Source organism: Anarhichas minor, unplaced genomic scaffold, assembly GCF_050575085.1.
Source record: "Anarhichas minor isolate MPS153535 unplaced genomic scaffold, ASM5057508v1 ptg000051l, whole genome shotgun sequence".
In the NCBI taxonomy this organism is placed as follows: Eukaryota; Metazoa; Chordata; class Actinopteri; order Perciformes; family Anarhichadidae; genus Anarhichas; species Anarhichas minor.
This window is the reverse complement of record NW_027466497.1, coordinates 3,154,734-3,175,638: the sequence shown is the minus strand read 5'-3', so window position 1 is coordinate 3,175,638 and position 20,905 is coordinate 3,154,734. Positions and strand designations below refer to the sequence as shown.

General features: G+C 45.3%; 1 protein-coding gene across 1 annotated transcript in view; it reads left to right on the top strand.

Annotated features, from left to right (window-relative positions):
- The window catches only part of foxo6b (forkhead box O6 b), a 34,633-nt gene extending 18,294 nt beyond the window's left edge, over positions 1-16,339 (top strand). The window contains exons 2-3 of the mRNA XM_076075284.1: positions 14,627-15,695; positions 15,735-16,339. Coding sequence (XP_075931399.1) covers positions 14,627-15,695; positions 15,735-16,339 — 1,674 coding nt within the window. The remainder of the gene's footprint in view (positions 1-14,626; positions 15,696-15,734) is intronic.
- Positions 16,340-20,905: the final 4,566 nt, after the last annotated feature.

Sequence of the window (20,905 nt, the reverse complement as noted above, 5' to 3'; positions counted from 1 at the left end):
GATGGAGGAGAAACTTGAGTGAACCCCGATTGCTCTACGAGTACTCCCTGTGCCATGCTCGGGTTAGGGGGGGTTCAGGGGTGGGATGGGGGGATGGGATGATGTGAGTGTGTGTGATTGTGTGGAGAGAAAGATGGGGAGGGGAGTCTCGAGGGTTCACGGGGTGTCTGTCAGACTGGCAGACAGGAGCTCTGCCCCCGAAACAAACCCATGCATGAATAAGTCAATAAAGCCATGTCAGTGCAGTGTGTGTGTGTGGGTATGTGTATGTGTGTGTGAAGGGAGGGAAGTGGAGAGAATCAGATGAGGATGAGGGTGATGAGGCTTCTTGTTTCCCAGCGTCTGTGACAATGAGACAGACGCCACATTCCCCTCGCAATGAGAAACAGACTGAGAGAGGGAAAGAAAGAGAGGAAGAGTGATCAAAACCAGAGTGAGACAGAAAGAGAGGGGGGGAGGGAGGCGGGAGGAGAGCTTTGAATTGGTCGGGACAGTTACGGCATGCTTGCACATCGCACGGAATTGGTTGGAAGCTCGTTTTTGTGTGTCAGGGTTCTGCGCGGGCCTCAAACTGAGACCTGAACCCGGATGAACCCAGCTGAGGAAGAATGCCAAATGTGAGACTCACAGGGCTACGTTTTTGTTTGTCCTTTTTAAAAAGACAAAGATATTTACTTTGTTCAGATTGACAAAAGTTTTTTTGGCTTTTTTTGGCTAGTTCAGCCAGTACATTACATTAAGGCTCGTAGTTGTCGTTGTAGGTCATCTCAAAGGTGTTAAAAGGGGTTTGAGTCAAGGCTCTGTGCAGACCAGTCAAGTTCGTCCACACACAAACTGGGAAAACCCATTTCTCCGTGGCTTTTGTGCATTTCAATGTTAAACAGGAAAGGGTCCAACGCAAACTCTTGCCACAGAGTATTGTCTAAAGTATTATTTATCATTTAACTTAATTTTAACAAAGGGGTCTAACCCGAAACATGACAAACAGCCCCATACAAATGCCAGACAGTCTTTTCCAGCAGAACTTCACTGTTCACACAGTCATAATCCAAAACAGAACAAAGTCGAGTTGTACAGTTGCCCACCAATTTTCTTGCTATCGTATGTCCGAATGCTATTGCAGTTTTTTACACAGTACATTACCAGTGTTTAGTTCTGTACAGGCCTAAAACTGAGACTCAAAACCACGTCTTTAAGAACCAATACAACTGAACCCAACTGGTACTGCCAAAATGTTATACCTGAACTCAACCCAAGGCCTGAAGCTATACATTTGCTTTATTTCTCACAGTCAGAGGGAAAACGAAAGAGAACTTTCTGGTGAAATTATATTTGAATGACAAAAACGTGAACCCAAGCCCGGAGTTTAAACAACGCAATCAGCCCGAATCTGACCCAAAAATGAATATCCTGTGGGTAGCAGAACGCTAAGATGGTGTTTTTTTAGCAGTTGTGAACAGCCATGATGTTTCCACAATTCAGGGGCCTTCACCACATCATTACTTATGTCACCCATTCCTGTCGCATTAGCTCCCCAGGCTAATGCAGCAGTATTGTCTACACTTTGTTTCCTGTCATTCGTTCCCTTTTCCTATTTACTTGAAACCTATTTTTCATTCATATTAGACGATTGTGTAGGACATGATTTACATCCACGGCAGGCAGTAGTTGGGTCCCTAACCTCAACCATTGACCACCTGCCATACCTCTTTCCCTTACATTAAACTATGGTTGTCATGCACATGTGTTGTGAAAACAAACTATTTTAAAAGCGTTGGTATTGGACTTTGATCTGAAACCTTAACATAAAATGAAAATTGCAGAATCAACCAATATCAACCTTCTGTTCAACAATAGGGTTGCACACCGATGATTTAGCAAATCCAGGGACAGAAACAGAGACATTTCTTGATGAATAACATTTAAAAGAAACAAACAAGAGCCCATCATGAGTCCAGACACGCAACAAAATGGGAATTCAGTAATCTGATTTGAACCTGATCCCAAACCTAATAGTCAGGGTTCAGTTCGGGTAGCAGAACTTGAGGGTGGTGAGAGTTAAGTGCTTCAGGTGTTAATATGTTGAAACTCTGCAATCATAGCTCCCTTGACACACATGTACTTCTCAATGTGACGAACAAGTCCGAGGCAATGAAAAAAATGATTTAATAAGAGGCAATGAAGTCAGGGAGAGAGAGAAACAGAAGGGAGGAGGTGTGTGTGTGTGTGGGGGGTGGCAGTGACACAGAGAAGGAGATCGAGGATGGAAACAATTCAGTGTCCTTGGAAACCAATAAGGCTAATTTGAATTTGAGACTGAGGACTTCTCTCTTCTTTCGCCTCGTATGACCTCCTCCTCGCCCTTCTTCTGCTCTCTCCAATCAGTTTAATCTCTCTCTGCTCATCCCTCCCAGATGCTCTCCCTCCCTCCCTCCCTCCCTCCCTCTCTCTCTCTTTCTCTTTGCTTTCCCTCCCATCCGTCGTTCAATACCGCTCACTCTCACCAAAGCAGATTTCTTTCCATGACGGATGGGCTCTGTGAACACTCGCCCAAAAAGCTCTGTCAGATCTGCTGCTCGCGTAGTAAAAGCTGAGAGGCAGGCGGTTCACTCGGGGACATGCGTGGCATTATGGGGCGGGGGAGTGAGGGAGTCAAGAAGGGGCTTTGATCGGCGTACGTACAGCGTCATTCTGGCGTCTTCATAAAACGCCTGGATATAGTTGTGGTTGGCCAGGCAGCAACCATGTTGGCCACGGGAAAGCTGCTGCAGGCACATTGGTGCTTTCAGAAGAAGGGGGGGGGCTTTGTTTTTTCAAGGTCTCCCTCTTTTCCTGCTCTCACCCCATCAATTTTCCCCGCACATTATTTCTACAGTCTCTGTGGTTCTCCAACGAGTCCTCCTCTTTCAACATCTTAACCGTAACCCCCTCCAGCCTTTCTCTCCTCACTTCGCTCTGCCCTCACTTTTCCTCCCCGTCTCTCTCTCGCTCTGTCTACGATGGTCATGTCTCATGGGGGAAGACAGTTGGCAGGATGCAGGCTTGCTGCCATGGCAACAGGAGCCCTCCCTCTCCCTAAGGTCTCCTTAGCAACTAGTAGCTTGGCATTGTAGTAATGAGCCGGCCCAGCATGCCATACTAGCGAAGCACAAGATGTGTGTGTGTGTGTGTGTGTGTGTGTGTGTGTGTGTGTGTGTGTGTGTGTGAGTCTTTATGTGGTTTTGGCTTTGCGAGGGTGATATGCCCACTGTCAAAGTGGGGTTTGACTTCTGTTCTGTGATGTCAATTAATAATACAGAATTAGAAGTTCCGTTGAAGTTATGATTCATGAATATGCATATCCTTTTTTTCCCCCTTGTGTCTTGTCAATTTCTTGTCAATTTTCCGGATTGCATTCACTAAATGGAAATGTATAGCCTCGTCGTGGAAGAATGACAGTCGAGACACATCGCTCAGAGAAGAGCATCGGACTTTTTCTTCCCTTTTTGAAAATTGGCATACTTCAAAAGAGCACATCTGATGAGAGAGACGTGTTTCTCTTAAAAGGAATTTGAGTTCTCAAAAAGTGTGACAGTGTGAATTGGCAAAGTGATTTACCGTGAAAAAAGTCACACAGACGTGAATGCTTGAAAAGTCTATTCAAAGCTGGCTGAATAAAAAAGGACTAATTGAATGACACAATACAGAGAAGTGATTGTTGTAGGCAATGATCTGCCATCATCACTATTACTGTCTAACTTTGGTATTCGAGTATGGGCCCCAAAGTAGACATCAGGTTACAGAGAAGCCACGAAAGATTAAGCTAATGATGATCCGTTATGATCGGACACACGCCACCAAGGTTGCATTGAAATATGATCCAAACAGAGCTGTGTATGTATTTCGTTTTGATAAATGTTGCAATCAGAGGTCATTGTGAGGATTACGGTGCTTTTCTGTAACAGTTTGTGATGTTCGAGCCTGGTTCCAGACCTCTGAATCGCACATCTCGCATTTGGTTAGAGATTAAAATAGGTTCAGTGTTGTGCTTGTCAAGGGCTGTTTCACGCATGCAAGTCAGTGCTTTTCAGGCAGGATTAGAAAGGGGGATGTCATTTTCCTGAAAGAATTTGCTACATCCGCGAGAAAACGGTGACACCGTTGCGACAAAAATGGCGTGGATTAGATTGATGCAGCTTCTCAGGTAAATTCAGTGCAGAAACAATTCTTGTCAGGTTCGGATCTATCTTTATACAACATGCCAAATGTATGTTGAAAGAGAACCGGCTGCAGTAATCCTCCCCAATATGACAGTGAAGCGATATCCTCGTAAAGCGACTACAACCGGAGAAATCCAGTCCCTGTTATTTTGTACGGATGAACCTCGGTTATGATGAGGCTTCCTATTGAAGAGAGACCTTTGACTGTTCTGTAAACGATTGGGGACAAAATCCAGTGCAAAGATTAATGCTAAAATTAAAGCAAACATGAGGCTTTGATAGTTTCAGTCACAAAATTTGAGAAAGTATCGTGCTGGCAGTCGGGTGTGGGTTAATTTTCAGTGCCAGGATCTATTCCCCTAAGCAATTTAGTAAGGTCAGAAAAAAACTATTCCATATTGAAGGCTGTAACTTTGGGAAATACCCACTTAAATTGGCTAACGCAGATTGCCATACTTCAAATTAGCTTCAGATGAATTTAAAAACAGAACCATTGACTCATTTCCTATAGTGTAGTCACACCACAAATGTATCACTTGACACCAGTTTCGACAGAACAACCCTTAAGTCTTTATATGGCATTATCTCTTGAATCTTCAACTATCATGAAAACCTTTAGTCCTAGGAGTGAAAATTACGTTAGCAGGACAGATATGTTACTCTTGGTTAGGGCACAACAGAATCAAATACCCCCTCCTCCCAAACAGTTTATGTGAAAACAATGTCGTACTGAATGAATGAATAACCACGATGGCAGTCTGACATACCGTCAGCTGAAGTAGTACATTCAAGTTGATATTTGGCACTTTAATCAAGCAGCAGTTTCAGAGGAAAGGTCTGAATATTCAACAACACCTCCCCTTTTCAAACTATATGAATATTCATTACAAAGCGTTGAATACTTTTGTTCAAGATTAAGTGGCTTTTCAGCACCACTTTGGATTAAATCCAACCCTATAAGTGAGGTACGCACACGTTAAGAAAAGTTGATCACCTCCTCTACTGTTATTCAGTCAAAGCTGCACCTTTCTGTTTGGAAACTCTAAGTTATGTATGAAAGGCCAAAGGTTGAGCTGATTATTTGCACATAAGCAATAGTTGTTCGGCATAGTTGAGTGTCTGTGAGTACGTTCCCCCCTCTCCAATTCTTCAAGTCAATCAAGCCTTTGTTGCTTTTTTATTAATGTGCCATTCAGAATGTCTCAGCCCGTGTTACCGCCAGTGTATCAGCTTCTGACTGTGGATCAGTGCATTTGTTGGAGGTGCCGTGCAGCCTCGGCGTGTGGATGGATGTGACAGCTGAGTGTTGAGGTGGGTGGTGCTCTCCTGAGACCTGATGGCAGGTGTGATCAGGCCTGTTTCTCAGCTTCTCCTTTGGCTCCCATAGGTGTCACGATGCTCCACCTGGCGTGTGAAAGCTCCCAGGGGAGGGATAGAAATCACAGCTGTGGAGGTGACTCCTTTTTATGAGCGCTAGTCAAAGGTGGAGGACAAACTACATTTACTTTTGTTACTGTAATTGAAGGGCACAATCGTGTAGAGAATATGCTTGGTTATAGTGTCAAAAGGTCCCAGCATAGGGACACGATTGTAAGACAAAAATGTATCCATTCAGATAAAGAATATGTGGAATTTAACTTTTAGGTTATTTTGTTTTTAGCTATCTAAAAACTAGCACAACAACTAGCTGGTCTTGCTCATTTACAAATTTTTTGCTCTATGAAGTAGCTTGATAGTGAAATAAAAAAGAACAAGTGCAAACAATAAGGGTGAACATTTTCATTTTCTAAAAGCTGGTATCGAAATATTATTCTCAGAACTCTCAACACAGTTGATAACATTATGTAATATGAATTTATTACATTGCATGCGAACAAAAGACAAACTGTGGCTTAATCCTCTTGTTCATTGGCAGCTAACTTGCAAGTTTTACCAAAGAAGGGCTAAGCAAATACTAAGCAAAGAAGGATAAGGGAAAATATCGCTTTGGTTCTTTTTATTCACCGAAACCTTTCCAAAAAGCCGCTACATAGGGAAAACTGCTGGCTACATATAGTGATACAAATAAGGAGTTTGAAAAATTATTTTGTATAAAGTAAATAAAAGAAAAGAGCCAATTTTACTGTATTTCTACTCCAGCAAGTTGACTTCTACTGTACTTCATTAGAGTTTCCTGTAGCAGGACGGAACGGTGTTCCTTCCCGCCGGTGTTCGTGATGTAAGGAAAGCCAACAGGAAGGAAGCTCACGGCTGCTCCGGGTCCGTCACTCTTTACAGAGCTGGCTGTGGCCTGAGGACTGGGCATCTTTGGCACGCAGGGAGGATTTTCCGATCCCCTGCCCCGCTTTCAGATGCTCGTTAATCTGCCGGCTCTATTTTTATCTGCCCTCTCCTCCCGCCCCCGGGCTCTCTGCCTTCACTCTGCTCCTTATGTCCATTTGCAGAGAAAGAGGCTGCCTCGGCAGGCCAGCAGCTCCAATTAGAGGCCTCTCCGCTGGGGATTGGGCTTGCTGTCCGCCTCTAGCCCCTCAGGCTCCCTTACCGTCTACCTTTCTCAGGTTAGCCCCAGACGACGCCTCGCCCCCTGCCTCTCTGCACCCGTCTTTTCCCTCCATGTCTGCCTTGTTTCTCTGTCTTCCCCCGTAGAGCTTGTGGAGCTCCGCAGGGAGTAAGGGGGAGTGAAAGGCCTTCTGTCGCCCGAGGGCCGGCTCTAGTCCCTCGGCTGTACTTTGACGAGAAGTTAACTGGTGCACCTTTCAGGAAGCATCCTCAGTAGAACTGCTGGTTGTATTGTCACAGCTACTGCAAGTATACAACTGACTGCAAACACTGTTATTCATCCTCCATGCAGAAAAGATAAGGCTTTTGTTGTTTGGCGAGTTTTGCAAGACCGTCACAATTCAAAGAACCGGCCTATTACAAAGACCCTTACAAATATGATTCCAGCTTCAAAGGGTTTGTTTTAACCTGCTGAATAAGAGCGTACAGTCTTCAAAATGTTTTAATATTCAATAACAGAGAATCTTTAAAATCTTTATCTACTGTTGAATGAGTTACCATGTGGTACATGTCTAAAGAGCCATTTTTTGGTGTTACATGAATAAAAGATGTTGAGACTGTTATATTTAATCATATTTCAGTCTGTGCTGCTTTGTGTTGGTCATGTTTCAACTGTAGTAGCAGCACTGTTGAAAAAATGTGGCTGCACGTCTTTATTGTAACCGATTGGTCTGCGCTGTTGCTAGCCTTGTACACAACTCATTGTGTGTCTTGAATGGTCCTAGCTACACTGCAATCATCTGGATCCTCTCATCTGGATCTATTTCCCTGCAATCCACCAAAAGAATAGCATCTTTTCCCCCCAGCTTATAGCCCCCACCCAAACTCTGCATGTTCACACCTTCTCCAACCCCATTAATCCCTCAGCCTCCCACTTCTTTATTTCCCTTCAAAGAGACAAGCGCTGCCCGTGACATCAGTCACAGGAAGTGAATCTTTAGCGTTGACTAATTTCCATCGATTGCCTCCAGACAGGCTTAGCAGACGAGACCCATTCCCACACAGAGCTGGCTGCTCTCATTTAAGTCTCCCCGCCTGCAGAAAACGCTTCACAATGAACGCAGTCAGCGCTTTTATCTTCTCCCCCACTCCTGCTTATTATCAAATAAATGCGCGGCATAGAGAGATACCCATTGACAGGACCGTGCATAATGACTCCTGGCTGTGTGAAATGGATTAATAAATAATGGTTGAGCAAGGGGAGAAAACAGATTTGCCAAGTCCCGCTACTTCTCAACAAGGCGGAGTACAACAATCCCCACAACACTCGGCTGGATTGTGCCGGACCACATCTACAGTTTGTGCTCTGGTTTATGCTCTTAGATGCTTGTTTAAAGAAGGAGATGCACTCATGACTTCTGGTGACTAGTAGTTCTTTTGAATACCTATGTTGAATACACTCATTGTAAATCGCTTTGGATAAAAGCGTCTGCTAAATGACTCCTTTAAAATGTGAAGCAGAAAGCACATTAAAATCCACAACATGATGTTCGACTGAATCCTCTAAAGAATCCCCTCCAAGAGACTTCTCTCCTGTGAGGATGTGGGGAGGTAAAAGCAGCCTATAAAAACGTCCGGGAGCAGAACTCCTCGGCAACCTGTTTCCCCGTCTCGCTGCTCGACAGAGCTACAGCAGAAGGTAAATCAGTTTCCGTTTTCCTTCTGCTTTCACGCTCTCATGAGTATACCACAATTCAAACACAGATATCCTGCAGTTTCCATGTGCAAAGTCAATCGAACAGGCACACAGTCGAGCCCACAATCACCAGAGGCCTTCTTGTTTTTAACAAAGCATCCTCATCCATCCCATGTCAGTGACATATTGCTTCATTAACGCTCCCGGCTTTGTGTATATTGACAGCTTTTTCAAAATGGCAGAGAGTAAAAGTGCTGCTTGCTCTGCACCAAAGGGGCTTAAACAGACTATAAAACCGAAACTGAGTCTGTGCCAGTGAAGTGTGCTCTGACTGCCACTGTACCCATGTGCTAAAGTAATAAGTCTGTCTGAGACACGGGGTGAAAAGGTCTCAATCTCCTTAACGCTAGATTAAGGAGCAGCTTGATCAAGGCGTCTTAAGTGCTTCATTTTGGAATCAGGATCGATAGCAGCTAAGAAGAATTGAGCTAGGAGCTTTCGGTTGGTAAAGCTGATTGAATAGAGGCTAATGACTTCTCAGAAGCCCCTTACACTGGAGGAATGGCTCATACTGTATACCCTGCTTGCGTTTTTATTTTAGCAATTTACTTCCCTGTCCTTTTATATAGAAAAGGTTATTCTATCCCCTAGCTGCTGCTGCTGTCACAGCAAGCAGACAAATTAACAGGCCCTGCCGTGTATTAGCGTTTACATGCTAACACACAGGACTCTGGTGACAAACATGTTTTCTACCAGGAGCGGCGACAACAGTAAGGCCGGTGTGACGTAGGTGTGACGTAGCGGGGGTCAATCCGGACGTATTTTGAAGAGTGGTGAAAACCTGTGCTTGTTTTTCTTGGCTACCAATAACGACCCGACCAATTACGTCCATCAACGCCACGCCCAGCCTCAATCGCCGTGATCCGACCAATCCCCACCCTGTCTCTGTGGTTCGAGGGTGAAACCCAGCTGAGGAGTGCCCAGAATTAACCAGGATTAGCCTTGGATTGTCAGGGATTACTCAGGCTGGAGAGGGATTAAGTATGATTGCCAGTTTGGGGTGGGGGTGTGCGGGGGGGGCAGATGTGCGTGTGTCCGTGTGCGAGTGCACATCGAGGTGAACATGTGTCCATCTGTGAAACATATAAGATGGCGTTTGTTTACGTGTGTAGTGTTTGTGTACAATGCCGCCTGGACTGAAAAGTCTAAAACACACTAGATGTGATTTAATTTCCACATTTTGTACAGTCTGCAAAGAGGTGTGGAAATGTCTGGAAACTGTTTTTTCCCCTTTATGGTGTGACAAGGTCCAGTAGATATATGTTGATATTAGCTGTTGTGTAGAGTTAATATAGGAGGCTTTTCTCTGCTCAGACACAACGCTCCGAGAGAACGCTCTGAGAGAATTGCTGGCAACAGGGACACAGCCAGAGGAAGAAGGGTTACATCATTCTCGTAGCTATGCAACACAAACTGGATAATTTGCAATAGATGTAATTAACGTTAGCTAGCTAACCCGGACTAAAAAAGGGACAAGGGTGTTGGAAATAATAATAATCAAGAAAATTAACCACAGCTCTGTTGTTGCTATTCTGAAATGGATGAGTGGGCACACCACATACTGCTGAAGAGAACACACCGTTCTTGACCATTTTAAAAGGCTGTTCGGAGACAAGAATCCCAATAAAATGTAGGGGGATAGACAAAAAATGAACTCATTGTGATATAATCCACAACCATAGAGGGGAATTAACAGTCTGACACAGTTTTGACAGTCTGAAAAAGGATGTTTTCCTTGAGGGTCTACTGGATAGAATGAGACTGTTCAGATGTTCCTGTTACTCCATGTTCAGTTTGGAGTATATGTTAAAGAGACACTTGATGTCTCATGTGTAAAATCAGTGGAGTACTACTCAGCCTGTGAAAACAGTTGAATACTGTCTTCTAGGTCTCTGGAGGGTTTTCGGGAAAAGTAATATTTTAGTTGTGTCAGTATTTGACTACAGACTAAAAGCCACAATATTCCAGCCTCTGCTGCTTCGATTTAGATTTTAGATTTTAGTTTTGTTTTTATATCTTTCTCTTGATAGAGCGCCAACTTTGTGGAAGTAAAATACAAAGTTGATTGAAATTAAATTGAATTCCAACTCAAGATCCAGAGTCCAACCATTGAACCTGATTAATAATTTCATTTTTGTAAGCAAGTAGGGGCGAGCGTTAAGGTTATCTACATTTTATACACGTAAAGTTGTAAAAGGTCCATCTCCCTGAAATCTGAGCAAACTCGACCCACTTTTGAAGACCTTGTTATGCGGTTGAAAGCTCTGGAAAAAGTTAATCAGCACAAAGCAAAGCAAATAATTCACTTTGTTATATCCAAATTGTATTATAGGGTTAAATCTCAATGTTCAGTTGTAATTATAGAGCCTATGCAGAATGATCATGATGCATAGTTTATCCTCATACTGAGTGCAAACCCATTCATATATTGTTGCTTGGTCTGGTATTTTGAAAAAGGGAAAAGTGTAAGAATTCTGTGTTTAGACAGATCTGTGTGTCCACGGGCCATTAGCTAACCACTGGACTGACTATCCCCTGACTCAGTGAAAGCAGCAGTGTGTCAGGGTCAAACTCAGTCACTATTAATGTACAGTATACAGTAGTGGAGCTGGACACAGTGCAGCGTGTTCCCTGTAGAGGAGGAGGGTGGCTGTGAGGACGGATTCAGTCACCGTTCTCTCTGCAACAGTCCATCTCCTGCTGCATTAGCAGAAAGGCAAAGGCTGAGAGCAGAGGCAACAGGCTTCTCCTTTCCAGAATCACTCTTTCTGACAACTTAATGTATACACTGAGGCAGGGATGGCCAGCCTCTATGCCACGGAGGGCTGAGAGTCGGCAGGTTTCATTCCAATCAAAGACTTTGCTGGAGGTTTTCACTGATCAGCTCCTCCTCTGTGGCTGACAGTGTGCTAATCAGTGGCATCTCCTGCTATATAGCATTTGATTGTAATGATAACCCGGAGGCTCTCAAACGTTCCTTTTCACGTGATGGTCCAATCCTTCACCAGAGTCGCGTTGATAAATTGAAAAGTGATAAAAAAGGAAGTTCCTTGATTTTTCTTGTGGAGTGAAAGATCAGAGAAAAACCTCGTTCTGAAAGTAGTCACTTTTTTGCCGCGTAATATTCTCAATCTGTAGAAAAGTATTTATGACAAATAAACATAAGATAAAATAAAAGCTCAAAGGTCAAGATTTGTTGAGGTTTCGGCACAAAAAAATGATTTGGTTGGAGTGAGGGAAATATTGTATTTTGGGTAACAATTACTACTTACTGTTGGAGGACCTCGGCTGTGATGGTAAACAACAACCACTTTGGTTGAGGTTAGGGGACGACGGTGGTCTTTTTACTGGCAAGGAACATTATCCACACACTTATGAATTAATTTTAAAGGAGACTGCATTAAATATATTAAAAAGAACTCCAAAGGCATCTTTTAGCTTCATGCGTCTTTTTCTAATTTGTTAAAGATTAATCTCACTCTAATTGCTTTTCTGTGCTCAGACTATGATGCAGACAATCAGGCATCACCATATTTGGGTATAGAAACTGTAACATTAGCTGCTGACAGTGTTGAGCATCACCACACAATTTTCACTATTAGCAATACAAAAATTCCGGCCTAAGCCTTCAGAGAATCATAATATATACACGAGACAAAGCACATTATAGTATACAATGTTTCAGCAGTGAAGGAACAGCAGCGTACTGTATAATTGTTGCGCTGGTTGTTGTACAGAAGCTTTTTCTCCACACACACACACACACACACACACACACACACACACACACAAGGCTGCTAATCACAGCTTGGTACAGGTAGTGAGACATTGGGACTGCTGGTGATTGAGCCTCCCTGGTGGATTGGAAGCAGGAATCTGACAGACTCAGATAAAAAGGCTGTTTGGAGTTGCCTGCAGCATCAAACAGCATCAGCCCCCCCCCCCCCCCCCCCCCCCCCCGCTCTCCTCCCCACCATCACCATCACCTCCCCTCTCTTCATTTCTCTCTCTTTTGGTTTACTCTGTTGCCATGGCTACGCCCAGCCGGAGCCATCATGTTGTGGAGGAACCTGTCAGGGCGCCGCTCTCAGATCACCTGATGCGGGTCGGCTCCACTGGCGGCCTCTTTCACACGCCGTCATCGTTCAATTTGGCTTTGATAAAGTCTGCGTTCGATAGCGCGCCGCTGCTGAGAAGTGCATTCAGCCCATTTTGTAGCGCACGTTGAGCTTGTGCAATTTTACCGACCCGGTGTTTTGGAGAGGACCCCTCTGAACAGCAGAGAAAAAAAACGTATAAATGCATCTCTCCTATCCAATTTCCACGTCTGCGTAGAGAGTCTAGTCAAAGCAGCGTGATTTGAGTGGACGATGGGACGAAATTATCTGTTGGGAGTCACGCCGAGGGGATGGGAGTGTGTGGAGGGGGCCTCTCTCCATGAATGAGAATAGCAGTAGGTCGGATACAAGACTGATTTGAAACCCACTTGAAGCTGAATTCCCCCAGTAAACATATTAACTACTCTTGTGGATGCTGTGCTTTTCATAATACGCTGCAACAACAAAAAGGCTGTCCAGTTTGCAGCCACGTGGCTCTGTATGCTGCCTTTGTATTGGGGGGGGGGGGGGGGCATACATGTGCTGGATATATGGATTGCGCTGAAGGGTGAAATGTAAGCTGGCCCTCCACTAAGCACAGATTTGCATCTCCTGCTGTTTGTTTCCGATATTTACCCGCCTTTCAGTGTGAATGAATGAATTAGAGAGGGGAGAGGGGGGAAAATGGAAGTTGTGTAAGGTGATGAGAGGATGGATAGATGTGGAGAGAAGGGGAGAATGAGCAATGTCGTGATCAAGAGACGCAGGGACACGGAGAGGGAGATGAATGGGGCTGAGCGCAGGAAAATTGGACAGGAGGCGGGGAGTGAATGAAGATAGAGAATGGCTCGAGATATCAGGAGACAGAGATTGTGAGCTATGTGCAGGTAATAAACAAGGCAGAAATAGATATATAGATATCGCCAGAGAGGAAAAAGAAAAGCGCGTGATTGCGCACATGGGGAAGAGGGTTTGGGGTTGAGGGGGGGTTTGTTCCTCCCAAAAGATCAGAAAAGAGCAAAAGGCAAAAGAGCGGAAAGAGAAGGCAGAAAAGCAAAGGGAAAGAAAGTGGAGAGAGTGTGAATAATGACACAAGCAGGAACGATTTGGATGAACATGCTGTACTTAGACTAACTTGGCCAGCTGAGATGATGTGTATCCCTGCTAAGCTCTCCTTTAGGCAGGCTTAGATCTCATCAACTCACTCCAGGTTGGCACCGGCTTCAAATGCTGCTGCGGAGCCCTGGATTAACTATACAACCGTCACTCAGACACTTAAACAGAGGTCTGGAGAGGCTTATTCTACAACCCCCCCCCCCCCCCCCCACACACACACCGCACTACACACCCACCCACAACCGGCACATTCGTCCTTCTTCAAAGCTATTCACAAGAAGACTTCATCATAACGGTATCTGCCGTCGTTGCCTACGGTCATGTTAATTGTGGCATGATTTTAAAAGAGGTTAAATGAGCATGTCCCTCTCCTCCTCCCTCCCCCCTTTTACTTCCCCTCTATCTTATTCCAGGCCTACGTATGAGTGTTTCTTTTTTCACTCTGGTACTCTTCCAGATCTGCTCCTGCCAAATCACGCCTTTCCCCCCTCCTTCCTTCCCTCCCTCCCTCCCTCCCAGTCTCTGGCTGGATCTCAGGCTCTCATATTTGGAGGCCCTTCAATCGATATGGGCTGTCTGTGATTGGGTTGCCTCGCGTGATTCATTTCTGTAACCTTGGTGATGGTTTGATGTGGAGGCTGCACCCATGTCCATATTATGACTCAGTGAGCGTGTGTGGAGAGGAGAGGCTGGTCAGGGGAGGTATCGATTGGTCCTTCACTCTCCCTGCCCTCTTTACCTTCCCCTCCATCTCCCCCTCATTCTTTATCCATCTTTTTCTCGCTCACCGTGCAGCCTTGATAGTTTGGCCATAATTTGAAATAACTTTGTGTTCTCAAGAAATGATTATTTAACCCTAAATGTTCCCATGGGAGTTAATGTTAATCTATTCTCTCTGCCTCTTCCTCCCTCTCTTTTTCTCTCCATCATCTCCTTCCCATCTTTCTCTCTCGTTCTAGAATTCAATCCGACACAATCTGTCCCTGCACAGTCGCTTCATCCGGGTGCAAAATGAAGGGACGGGGAAGAGTTCGTGGTGGATGCTGAACCCAGAAGGAGGGAAGATGGGGAAAGGACCCAGACGACGGGCGGCCTCTATAGACAACGGCACTCGCTACCTGAAGACCAAGGGTCGCATTAGCCGAAAGAGAGCAGGGGCCATGGGCCTCGGACGGGGACAAGGTCAGAGAGTCGGACCCACAATGCAAGGCTCCCCGGAGCATGGCAGTCCAGCAGGTAAAGGAAGTGTGGGCATGGGGGGTGAGGAGTATGACACCTGGACAGATCTCCATTCCCGCACCCCCTCCTCTGCCTCCACACTGAGTGGTTGCCTGTCCCCGATCCTTGCTGAGGCTGAGGCTGACGAACCGGAGGAAGGTGGACTGTCCTGTTCAGCCTCCCCTCGATTGTACCCCAGCCCCTCCAGCACACGCTCCCCGGCCCTGGGCACTGGAGGCCACTGCCCGACTGTGGAGCTGCCCCAGTTGACTGACTTGACGGGGGCTATCAGTCTAGATGAGAGTGGCTACCCCCAGCCACAGCAAATCAAATGCAACGGTTATCCCTACGTGCCTGCGCCCAAGGCAGAGGGCTCCTACTGTGGGCCCATGTACGGACAGCCTTCCATGGGCATGCTTCGGCATCACACTCTCATGGAGACCATCCAGGAGAACAAGCCAGTCAGCTTTCAGCGCCCAATGAGGGCCTACTCAGAGAACAACGCCCTGCAGAGTCTGCTTACTGGAGGTCCTCCGTACTGCAACAAAGAGACAGTACTGGGCCAGGGACGTGAAACACACACACTTATGACACAGGGGACCAATGGCATTCACAGCCAACACAGCCACAATCAGAATCGCAGCCACAATCATAACCACAATCACAGCAATGAGCATGCTCACAATCCCAGTCTACACAATGGCCATGACCAGAACACAACACACCATCAGAACCACAATCAGGGTCACAAACACCAAGCCAGCCTCGACTACAGCCACAGCCACAAGCCCCTACCCGCCCATGACTATGGTTCGAGTTCGAGTCACGAGCACAGTCACAGTAACAAAGTAAACGCCAGCCATGATCACAACCCTCGCTCCAGCCAGAGTCACATGCACAACCACAACCCCCATAACCCTATGCACAGTGGGCCTCACCCACAGGCCCTCTCCCCAAGGGTTAGCACCGACATCCTGCAGCCCTACAGCCTCAAGACCTCTAACCACTATGGGCCCCGACCACACCTCCCAACATCGCCGTCTATGCCGCCCAACCCCGCCGGTGTCATGGACGTTCCCCAGGACCCCTGCCGCTTGGCGTCCGCGCCACAACCCCGTCACCAGCCTTACCCCGGAGCTCACCATCAGGGTATGACCGACTCCTGGCATGGCTACTACCACAACAACCACCAGCCAGGGAACGCTGGCTACCAGGGGCAACAGCACAACTCCCACAGTAGAATGGCTGCCAACCTGGAGATGGAGAACGTCCCCAATAGTCTGGACTGTGATGTAGACTCCATCCTGCTCAATGACTTTATGGACACAGAGAGCATGGACTTCAACTTTGACGGCTCTCTGTCCCAAGGCATGGGCATGGGGATGGGCATGAGCTTGGGGGCGTTTGTCTGCCCTCCACCAGCACACAGCAACCAGAGCTGGGTGCCAGGGTGAACCCAGGCCCAAGGGTTTGGATAGACATGACCGGAAAGCTCACTCACTGGGCCAGACTGCTGTTGGGCTGTACCCTTGGACTGTCTGACTGTGATTCGGTTTCTCTGAGACTGTAGAACAAAATACGTATTGTCATTTTGTTTCCTGGGGACTCCATACACCCCCACACCCTGTTTATAAAGCCTCCTGTCTCCATATTGAACCTGCCCCCGATGAGCCCAGTCCTAAAGCCCCCCTTGTTCATGCCCTTCAGTTTTTTTAGTTTTTTTTTATGGTCTCCACCCAATCTCGTACTGCCTGTCCTAAGCTCTCAAGCACTTTACATCCATCCTATCCATACAGATGCAGTAACACAAAGACCAGGCAAAGTCGCGTTGTGTGTTGGCTTAAGTTTAATGTATGCAATCCACTTTACAGTATTATCTCCTTCTACAAAGGAGGTGTTGTTTTTGACTTGAGAACATGATCAAACAGCTGCATAAATATCTTTCAATGTAGAGGTGCGCTCAGATTGGGGTTTAAAAACAGGGAGGCTTTGAGGTGTAATGATGAAGAAAAAAGAAGGTTTTTAGAAGAAGAGGGAATCACAAATAATGGGATGGAGGGATAGAAAGGAAAGGAACTCCCTGGTCAGTAGGACTTCTCTCCCTGGTGGACAGTGGTGTTTCCTGTTTGGTTCGGTGCAGGAGGACAGTCATACATCAGGCAACCATCAGCACCACTCCAATGAAATGCAACGTCCCGTCTTTAATCTCCAAAGTAATGCCAGAGTGATGCATCGCTATTGCAAATCTAATGCGCCACTCTTTTTTCAAGCCCCCCCCCCCCCCCCCTCTCTCTATGCTCAACTCCGGACACACCGGCTTAATGTGTTTTGGCGAAAGTGATGATTAAAGTCACTCTGCACTAAATGGGGGAGGGATTGAAAGGGGTGGTGTTGGAGAGGGAGGCATTGAGGGGCGATGATAGGAAAGGAGAAATGCAAATATTCCCTCCGTGCCTCTTTCTCTCCATTTTGTGGATTTATGTAGCTTTCCCCGTAATGAAATAAGCAACGATCAGAGCCTGCTGTACATCCTGAGGAGCTCTCTGATTGGCCTGCACTGGGCTGCCTCAGCGTGGCTCCTTCACCGGCTGACCCCAGAACAGCTTACCGAGCAGCTGTGGTCAGGCCTGGATGTTGATGGAGCTGCCGTTCTCAGACCCCAGTCAACCTTGTCTAATTCACTAACACCCAGGTTCAAGCCCACTATGTGCTTTTACTCCTGCGGATTGCAAACTGATGAACAGCGTCAGCAGATTACTATTTGGTGCTATCTCCTCTTCCCAGGCTCCCTCCTATCACGCCGCCCCATCCCGAGGTTACTCGGAGGGTAAACAAGAGTAATTAACCGCCAAACAAGATGGATGATTTATGCAAGTGCGTGTATTCGCTCATCGGCACAAAGTCATAATTCTCCCTCCCGCCAAGAACAAGGAGGGCGATTTTTGAGGGACCGATGCCCAGCGACAAGGTAAAGTGGCTGGCAAGCGGTGTGCTTACTTATAGTGTCCTTTAAGTCCTTCAAGCGTTCCCTTTACAAGCGTTCCCTGCCCCATCCTGACCATAGCTTTACTTTGCTGTCGTCTTTTCTTGTGCTCGTTCTGTGATTGTGCAGTTGTCTGTCCTGTTTCAATACAGCATGGATAAAAGCTTTTGTGTACATTTTATTTTGTTCATTCCCAGAGGGAAAACAGGCAAAGGGGGCATTCGCCAACCCTTGTCCTGGCACCTGTCCCACTCGAGATAGAGAAAATAGGAACAAGAGAGAGAAGAAAGGTGGATAGATACAGAGAGACTGAACGGGAGGGAGGGAGCTACATGAGTAGGCAGGATCTGTGAGACTGAGAGAGATTTTCCAGCTCGGTAGCTTTCTGTAGAATTGGCTGTTTGAATCAGGCCAAATGTCAAGTGCTACTCAGCCAGCTCCAGCGAGCTTTGACCAAAAAGCCACTTCTCCCTCCTGATCAAGGACAATGATGGGTATTTCCATACACATTTCTTTAGCTTTCTTCTGTCCTTTTCATGAGTTAAGATGGCCCATTGTTGTAACCCAACTGTAATTTGTTCTCTGGACTGTGTGCACTTGTGTGTCAAGCTTCTCGTGGGTGTGCGAGTGTGTGTGTGTGTGTGTAGCACAGTGATGTACAAGAAATGATTAAGGGAATACTGTTGAGAACTAACGTGCCCTGGTATTGTCCATGCCTGGATGAGTGCAGCATACATAATATATACAGTTTATATTTATTGGTTAGGGAGATGGGTCTATGGAGGACCGCTCAGACCCCTCTCTGCTTCGTCTTCTTGATGACAAAGAGGCAGAATGCTATTTCAGTTTGACTTCATTTCATTCTGTACATATTCTATATTGAGAAAATTGTATTATAATTTTTTTGCAAATATCAATTTCTTTTCTAAAATGATGTATCTGCTCATCTGGTGACCGTAAAATAAATAAATGAAAACAAAAACGAATATGAACTTAAATGTTTGTTCTGTGTCTGTTATTTGTATACACAATCACATGCGCACTGTTGTCAGGTGGAAACCTTGTATCTCCTGCATATGAAGTCTTAAAGAACTATGAATATATATATATATATATATATATAATTGTTTTTCTTTTTTCTCAGACCCACATCAATGATTTAATTGTACTGATGAAGCCGAAAATCACAAATTACAAAGTTCCCTCATAGGGTTTAACAGCATACAACAGTCTCTGACATTAGGCCCAACATTTCAAATAGGTAAAAACCTTCACCAGGAAAAAAAGAAAAGGTAGAAACCCCAGGAAGTGCATCTGAGGGATCCTGCTTCCTGGACGGCGAGACATGTGATAGGTGTCATAGTAGAGAGAGTCGAGAGAAATAGCAATAATAAAACTAAAATATGGAGAATTACCATTGCAATATATAGGTAAATTAAGTGTAAACATATAAAAAGAACAGATTTAAAAAAGGTTTCTTATTCATCACATTTTTTTATGATTATAATATAATAACTCGGCAAAGCAGTTGCAGAAATCTGTAAACACGAGGAGGCAAGAAGCACATGAGTCTGCCGATCAAAGAGGTTTCACACAAAGCAACGGTTTAATCAGATTGCCAATGTAATAGGAGATAAAAACTAAAAGTGCGCACGCCTGAACTGTACGACAGGTCAAAGTAGAACTAATAAGTCGATCTGCAAACTCTGTTGTAAACATCAGTCACAAAGTTTTGGTGGTGATTTTACTCTTCACCTTCGTTTTCTGCTCCAATTAAATTGACTAATCTCAAGGTTTGTTCACAACCTGATCGTCTGACCGCTTATGGTTCTTGCCCCATCTGACTCTATTATAGAATAGAATAGAAATATACTTTATTAATCCCCAAGGGGAAATCTGTCTGTGGCAGCAGCAAACAAGGTTACACAATAAAATAAAAATATTAAGTATGGAAAATGCACAATATAATAAAATAACAGAGCAGGACCTATTCAATTTAAGAAAATAATGTAATAAAAATGCACAGTATATACACTAAATGGAATCGATTATCAGCGATGAGCCCTCGTTCCTAGTTCTTAGCAATGAACGTAGTGAGCACAGTTTCATTATTACCGATAGAAATGATGTCCCGAACTACAAAAATAAGAACAACATGAAAATCACCAGTGGCGTTACTAGGTTTTCACATTAACAGTAGTCATAGGAGCTCATAAGTCATACAGTTAACACCAGTATGGAAACATATCACAAGATGTATCATTAGCTGCATGTGTGGGGGTGTATGCGTCTGTTTCTGTGTGTACATGAAAGTGTGTTTGAGGCCTGTGTGGTTATGTGTATGTTTCTATAGAGAATGTGTGTGTGTGTATATTTTCATGTTTTTTTGTCCGTGTGTAAACAACGGAGCTCGTGCTGAGAGTATATCATCCACATTTGAGCCCATGTGTATGTATGTTGCTGCATGTGCTTGTTTGTGTGAGTATAGGAGATAACTGTGTGTGTGTGTAGATAATGTTTTTCAGGGTAATCATGTGTTTTTTTTGCTTTGTGTGTGTGCATATGTGTGTTTATCAGTGTGTGTATAATGAACAGTTTACCACACCACTGTATCACCCTTTACCTCTGTTTTGGGACTGTCTGAGTGTGTGTGTGTGTGTGTGTGTGTGTGTGTGTAAGTGTGGGTGCCTGTTTATGTGTTTTGGTGTGTGTGCCGAGTCTAGCGCCTGTGTGATAAGGCTCGTTAGCAACCCGATGCCATGCCACAGCTGTGTCTGTCCCAGCGGAGGCTTCCTCACTGAGGGACTTACTTACATCTGCACCGCCATACTGTGCTACACGCACACACACACACACACACACACACACACACACACACACACACACACACACACACACATATGGCTGTGTCCTTGTCGCCCCCTCACCTCCATTGCTGTGTGTGTGGTGTGATCCTGCATAGAGAGAGTCAAAGTAGTACATGGTTAGTTAGCAACAACTCACCTGACAAGATGGCTGATCCCCGTACACCTGGGAA